The following is a 7,140-nucleotide window of genomic DNA, read 5'->3' on the forward strand; positions in this document are numbered from 1 at the left end:
CTGTCCGTGTGTAGCCCCTCGCTCTGCCTGTCTGTGTGTACACCCTTCACTCTCTCTGTCCGTGTGTACCTCCTCGCTCTGTGTCTCCGTGTGTACCCCTTCGCTCTGTCTGTCCGTGTGTATCCCCTCGCTTTGTCTCTCCGTGTGTACCCCCTCGCTCTGCCTGTCCGTGTGTACCCCCTCGCTCTGTCTCTCCGTGTGTACCCCTTCGCTCTGTGTGTCCGTGTGTACCCACTCCCTCTGCCTGTCCGTGTGTACCCCCTCGCTGTGTCTCTCCGTGTGTACCCCCTTCGCTCTGTCTGTCCGTGTGTACCCCCTCGCTCTGTCTGTCCGTGTGTACCCCTTTGCTCTGTGTGTCCGTGTGTACCCACTCCCTCTGCCTGTACGTGTGTACCACCTTGCTCTGTCTGTCCGTGTGTACCCACTCGCTCTGTCTGTCTGTGTGTACACCCTCGTTTTGTCTGTCCATGTGTTACCCCTCGCTCTGTCAGTGTGTACCCCTCACTCTGTCTGTCTGTGTGTACCCCCTCACCCTGTCTGTCCGTGTGTACCCCTTCGCTCTGTCTGTCCGTGTGTACCCCTTCACTCTGTCTGTCCGTGTGTACCCCGTCGCTCTGTCTCTCCGTGTGTACCCCGTCGCTCTGTCTGTCCGTGTGTACCCCCTTCGCTCTGTGTGTCCGTGTGTACCCCCTCGCTCTGTCTCTCCGTGTGTACCCCTTCGCTCTGTGTGTCCGTGTGTACCCACTCCCTCTGCCTGTACGTGTGTACCACCTTGCTCTGTCTGTCCGTGTGTACCCACTCGCTCTGTCTGTCTGTGTGTACACCCTCGCTCTGTCTGTCTGTGTGTACACCCTCGCTTTGTCTGTCCATGTGTTACCCCTCGCTCTGTCAGTGTGTACCCCTCACCCTGTCTGTCCGTGTGTACCCTCTTGCTCTGTCTGATTGTGAGTACCCCTTGGTCTGTCTGTCCGTGTGTACCCCCTCGCTCTGTCTGTCTGTGTGTACCCCCTCACTCTGTCCTTCCGTGTGTACCCCCTCGCTCTGTCCTTCCGTGTGTACCCCCTCGCTCTGCCTGTACGTGTGTGCCCCCTCGCTCTGTCTCTCCGTGTGTACCCCCTCGCTCTGTGTTTCTGTGTGTACCCCCTCGCTCTGCCTGTCTGTGTGTACACCCTTCACTCTCTCTGTCCGTGTGTACCTCCTCGCTCTGTGTCTCCGTGTGTACCCCCTCGCTCTGTCTGTCCGTGTGTACCCCCTCGCTCTGTCTCTCCGTGTGTACCCCTTCGCTCTGTGTGTCCGTGTGTACCCACTCCCTCTGCCTGTACGTGTGTACCACCTTGCTCTGTCTGTCCGTGTGTACCCACTCGCTCTGTCTGTCTGTGTGTACACCCTCGCTTTGTCTGTCCATGTGTTACCCCTCGCTCTGTCAGTGTGTACCCCTCACCCTGTCTGTCCGTGTGTACCCTCTTGCTCTGTCTGATTGTGAGTACCCCTCGCTCTGTCTGTCCGTGTGTACCCCCTCGCTCTGTCCTTCCGTGTGTACCCACTCGCTCTGTCTCTCCATGTGTACCCCCTAACTCTGTGAGTCTCTGTGTACCCCTTCGCTCTGTCTGTCTGTGTGTACCCCCTCGCTCTGTCTCTCAGTGTGTACCCCCTCGCTCTGCCTGTCCGTGTGTACCCACTCGCTCTGCCTGTCCGTGTGTACCCCCTCTCTCTGTTGGTCTGTGTGTACACCCTCGCTCTGTCTGTCCGTGTGTACCCCCTCACTCTGTCTGTCTGTGTGTACCCCTTTCGCTCTGTCTGTCCATGTGTACCCCCTCACCCTGTCTGTCTGTGTGTGCCCCTTCTTTCTGCCTGTCTTTGTGTACGCTCTCACTCTGTCTGTCTGTGTATTCCCCCTTGCTTTGTCTCTCCGTATGTACCCCCTAACTCTGTGAGTCTGTGTGTACCCCTTCGCTCTGTCTCTCAGTGTGTACCCCCTTGCTCTGTCTCTCATTGTGTACCCCCTCGATCTGTCTGTCCGTGTGTACCCTGAGCTCTTTCCGTGTGTCCCCTCTCGCTCTGTCTGTCCGTGTGTACCCAATCGCTCTGTCTGTCCCTGTGTACCCCCTCGCTCTGTCTGTCCGTGTGTACCCCCTCGCTCTGTCTGTCTGTGTGTACCCCCTCGCTCTGCCTGTCCCTGTGTACCCCCTCTCTCTGTCGGTCCGTGTGTACCCCCTCTCTCTGTCGGTCCGTATGTACCCCCTCGCTCTGTCTGTCCGTGTGTACCCTGAGCTCTGTCTGTGTGTACCCCCTCGTTCTGTCTTTCCGTGTGTACCCCCTTGCTCTGTCTGTCTGTGTGTACCCCCTCGCTTTGTCTGTCTGTGTGTACCCCCTCACCCTGTCTGTCTGTGTGTACCCCCTCGCTCTGTCTGTCCTTGTGTACCCCCTCGCTCTGTCTGTCTGTGTGTACCCCCTCACCCTGTCTGTCTGTGTGTGCCCCTTCTTTCTGCCTGTCTTTGTGTACGCTCTCGCTCTGTCTCTCCGTGTGTACCCCCTAACTGTGTGAGTCTGTGTGTACCCCTTCGCTCTGTCTGTCTGTGTGTACCCCTTCGCTCTGTCTGTCTGTGTGTACCCACTCGCTCTGCCTGTATGCGTGTACCCCCTCGCTCTGTCTGTCTGTGTGTACTGTCCCGCTCTGTCTGTGTGTACTGTCCCGCTCTGTCCGTGTGTACTGTCACACTCTGTCCTTGTGTACTGTCACACTCTGTCCTTGTGTACTGTCCCACTCTGTCAGTGTGTACTGTCCCTGCTCTGTCCGTGTGTACTGTCCCACTCTGTCCGTGTGTACTGTCCCGCTCTGTCCGTGTGTACTGTCCCACTCTGTCAGTGTGTATTGTCCCATTCTGTCAGTGTGTACTGTCCCACTCTGTCCGTGTGTACTGTCCCACTCTGTGTGTACTGTCCCACTCTGTCAGTGTGTACTGTCCCGCTCTGTCCGTGTGTACTGTCCCTGCTCTGTCCATGTGTACTGTCCCGCTCTGTCCGTGTGTACTGTCCCTGCTCTGTCTGTGTGTAATGTCCCACTCTGTCCGTGTTTACTGTCCCACTCTGTCCGTGTGTACTGTCCCGCTCTGTCCGTGTGTACTGTCCCTGCTCTGTCCGTGTGTAATGTCCCTGCTCTGTCCATGTGTACTGTCCCACACTGTCCGTGTGTACTGTCCCTGCTCTGTCCGTGTGTACTGTCCTGCTCTGTCCGTGTGTACTGTCCCACTCTGTGTGTACTGTCCCTGCTCTGTCCTAGCTGTTCACAGCCACCTCTCCTTGGTTGTTTACAGATTACTGGAACAGCAGGATGGGAACTTCGGGGTCCCGGCTGTGGATATGGTGAAACAGCCCGTGAAGAAGGGGAAGTGCTGCTCATAGCCTTTCACACTGTCCCATCTCTGCACACTGTCCCATCTCTGCACACTGTCCCATCACTGCACACTGTCTCATCATTGCACACTGTCCCATCGCACTGTGCCATCACACTGTCCCATCTCTGCACACTGTCCCATCGCACTGTCCCATCTCTGCACACTGTCCCATCGCACTGTCGCATCACTGCACACTGTCCCATCACACTGTCCCATCTCTGCACACTGTCCCATCACACTGTCCCATCACTGCACACTGTCCCATCACTGCACACTGTCCCATCTCTGCACACTGTCCCATCACTGCACACTGTCCCATCGCACTGACCATCACACTGTCCCATCACTGCACACTGTCCCATCACACTGTCCCATCACTGCACACTGTCCCATCTCTGCACACTGTCCCATCACTGCACACTGTCCCATCACACTGACCATCACACTGCCCCATCACTGCACACTGCCCCATCACTGCACACTGTCCCATCACTGCACACTGTCCCATCACTGCACACTGCCCCATCACACTGACCATCACACTGTCCCATCTCTGCACACTGTCCCATCACACTGTCCCATCACTGCACACTGTCCCATCACTGCACACTGCCCCATCACTGCACACTGTCCCATCTCTGCACACTGTCCCATTGCACTGCCCCATCACTGCACACTGCCCCATCACTGCACACTGTCCCATCTCTGCACACTGTCCCATCACTGCACACTGTCCCATCGCACTGTCCCATCACTGCACACTGCCCCATCACTGCACACTGTCCCATCACACTGTCCCATCTCTGCACACTGTCCCATCGCACTGTCCCATCACTGCACACTGTCCCATTACACTGTCCCATCACTGCGCACTGTCCCATCACACTGTCCCATCAGTGTGCTCTGTCCCTTCACATTGTCCCATCACTGCGCTCTGTCCCATTACACTGTCCTATCACTGCGCACTGTCCCATTACACTGTCCCATCGCACTGTCCCATCACTGTGCTCTGTCCCATCACACTGTCCCATCATACTTTCCCATCACAGCGCTCTGTCCTATCACACTGTCCTATCACTGAGCTCTGTCCCATCACACTGTTCCATCTCACTGTCCCATCACACGGTCCTATCACTGCGCTCTGTCCCATCACACTGTCCTATCACTGCGCTCTGTCCCATCACACTGTCCCATCACACTGTCCTATCACTGAGCTCTGTCCCATCACACTGTCCCATCACTGCGCACTATCCCATCGCTCTCTCCCATCGCACTGTCCCATCACTGCGCTCTGTCCCATTACACTGTCCCATCACTGCGCACTGTCCCATTACACTGTCTCATCACTGCGCTCTGTCTCATTACACTGTCCCATCACTGCGCTCTGTCCCATTACACTGTCCCATCACTGCGCACTGTCCCATTACACTGTCTCATCACTGCGCTCTGTCCCATTACACTGTCTCATCACTGCGCTCTGTCCCATCACACTGTCCCATCACTGCGCACTGTCCCATTACACTGTCCCATCACTGCGCTCTGTCCCATTACACTGTCCCATCACTGCGCACTGTCCCATTACACTGTCCCATCACTGCGCATTGTCCCATTACACTGTCCCATCACTGCGCTCTGTCCCATCACACTGTCCCATCACTGTGCACTGTCCATTACACTGTCCCATCACTGTGCTCTGTCCCATCACACTGTCCCATCACTGCGCTGTGTCCCATCACTGTGCTCTGTCCCTTCACATTGTCCCATCACTGTGCTCTGTCCCTTCACATTGTCCCATCACTGCGCTCTGTCCCATTACACTGTCCTATCACTGCGCACAGTCCCATTACACTGTCCCATCACTGTGCTCTGTCCCTTCACATTGTCCCATCACTGCGCTATGTCCTATTACACTGTCCCATCACTGCGCACTGTCCCATCACTGAGCTCTGTCCCATCACACTGTCCCATCACACTGTCCCATCACTGCGCACTGTCCCATTACACTGTCCCATCACTGCACTCTGTCCCATTACACTGTCCCATCACTGCGCTCTGTCCTTGCGCTCTGTCCCATCACACTGTCCCATCACTGCGCACTGTGCCATCACACTGTCCCATCACTGCGCACTGTCCCATCACTGCGCACTGTCCCATCACTGCACACTGTCCCATCGCACTGACCATCACACTGTCCCATCACTGTACACTGTCCCATCACACTGACCATCACACTGTCCCATCACTGCACACTGTCCCATCACTGCACACTGACCCATCGCACTGCCCCATCACTGCACACTGTCCCATCGCACTGACCATCACACTGTCCCATCACTGCACACTGTCCCATCACTGCACACTGACCCATTGCACTGCCCCATCACTGCACACTGCCCCATCACTGCACACTGCCCCATCACTGCACACTGTCCCATCGCACTGACCATCACACTGTCCCATCACTGCACACTGTCCCATCACACTGTCCCATCACTGCACACTGCCCCATCACTGCACACTGTCCCATCACTGCACACTGACCCATTGCACTGCCCCATCACTGCACACTGCCCCATCACTGCACACTGCCCCATCACTGCACACTGTCCCATCGCACTGACCATCACACTGTCCCATCACTGCACACTGTCCCATCACTGCACACTGCCCCATCACTGCACACTGTCCCATCACACTGTCCCATCACTGCACACTGTCCCATTACATTGTCCCATCACTGCGCACTGTCCCATCACACTGTCCCATCACTGTGCTCTGTCCCTTCACATTGTCCCATCACTGCGCTCTGTCCCATTACACTGTCCTATCACTGCGCACTGTCCCATTACACTGTCCCATCGCACTGTCCCATCACTGTGCTCTGTCCCATCACACTGTCCCATCATACTTTCCCATCACAGCGCTCTGTCCCATCACACTGTCCAATCACACTGTCCTATCACTGAGCTCTGTCCCATCACACTGTCCCATCTCACTGTCCCATCTCACTGTCCCATCACACGGTCCTATCACTGAGCTCTGTCCCATCACACTGTCCCATCTCACTGTCCCATCTCACTGTCCCATCACACTGTCCTATCACTGAGCTCTGTCCCATCACACTGTCCCATCACACTGTCCTATCACTGCACTCTGTCCAATCACACTGTCCCATCACACTGTCCCATCTCACTGTCCCATCACACTGTCCTATCACTGCACTCTGTCCCATCACACTGTCCTATCACTGCACTCTGTCCCATCACACTGTCCTATCACTGAGCTCTGTCCCATCACACTGTCCCATCACACTGTCCTATCACTGCACTCTGTCCAATCACACTGTCCCATTTCACTGTCCCATCACTGCACTCTGTCCCATTACACTGTCCCATCACTGCAGACTGTCACCCTGTATTCTTACTGCAGTGCAGAGCCCTGTCAATGTTGCCGGTAAATGCCCTGAACACTTTTCAGAAGCCCTTCCCATCTCTCTGTGTTACACCAGTACTCCCCCAGTTTGTACCTGGATAATTAACGTCTCCCATTATAACACGGAACCAATTTCACACCACTGTTGTTTAACAGTTTGGAATGATATCTGTACCTCTGGTTGGTTCGCCTATAACACAGCGTCCAACAGGGTGATGTTCCCTGTATTGGTTCTCACCTCAACCACAGACTTCATTGAGCTGTGGCCCAGTAGCATCTCACATTCAGCTCTCAACTTTGAGCCGTCAAACCC

The 7,140-nt window shown here is 55.6% G+C and overlaps 1 protein-coding gene across 1 annotated transcript in view; it reads left to right on the plus strand.

Moving 5' to 3' along the window:
- The window catches only part of LOC132828268 (trichohyalin-like), a 109,656-nt gene extending 105,822 nt beyond the window's left edge, over positions 1–3,834 (plus strand). Inside the window, exon 33 of the mRNA XM_060845243.1 lies at positions 3,315–3,834. Coding sequence (XP_060701226.1) covers positions 3,315–3,402 — 88 coding nt within the window. The 3' untranslated portion in view covers positions 3,403–3,834. The remainder of the gene's footprint in view (positions 1–3,314) is intronic.
- The last annotated feature ends 3,306 nt before the right edge of the window (positions 3,835–7,140 follow it).

Source organism: Hemiscyllium ocellatum, chromosome 26, assembly GCF_020745735.1.
Source record: "Hemiscyllium ocellatum isolate sHemOce1 chromosome 26, sHemOce1.pat.X.cur, whole genome shotgun sequence".
NCBI classification, from domain to species: domain Eukaryota; kingdom Metazoa; phylum Chordata; class Chondrichthyes; order Orectolobiformes; family Hemiscylliidae; genus Hemiscyllium; species Hemiscyllium ocellatum.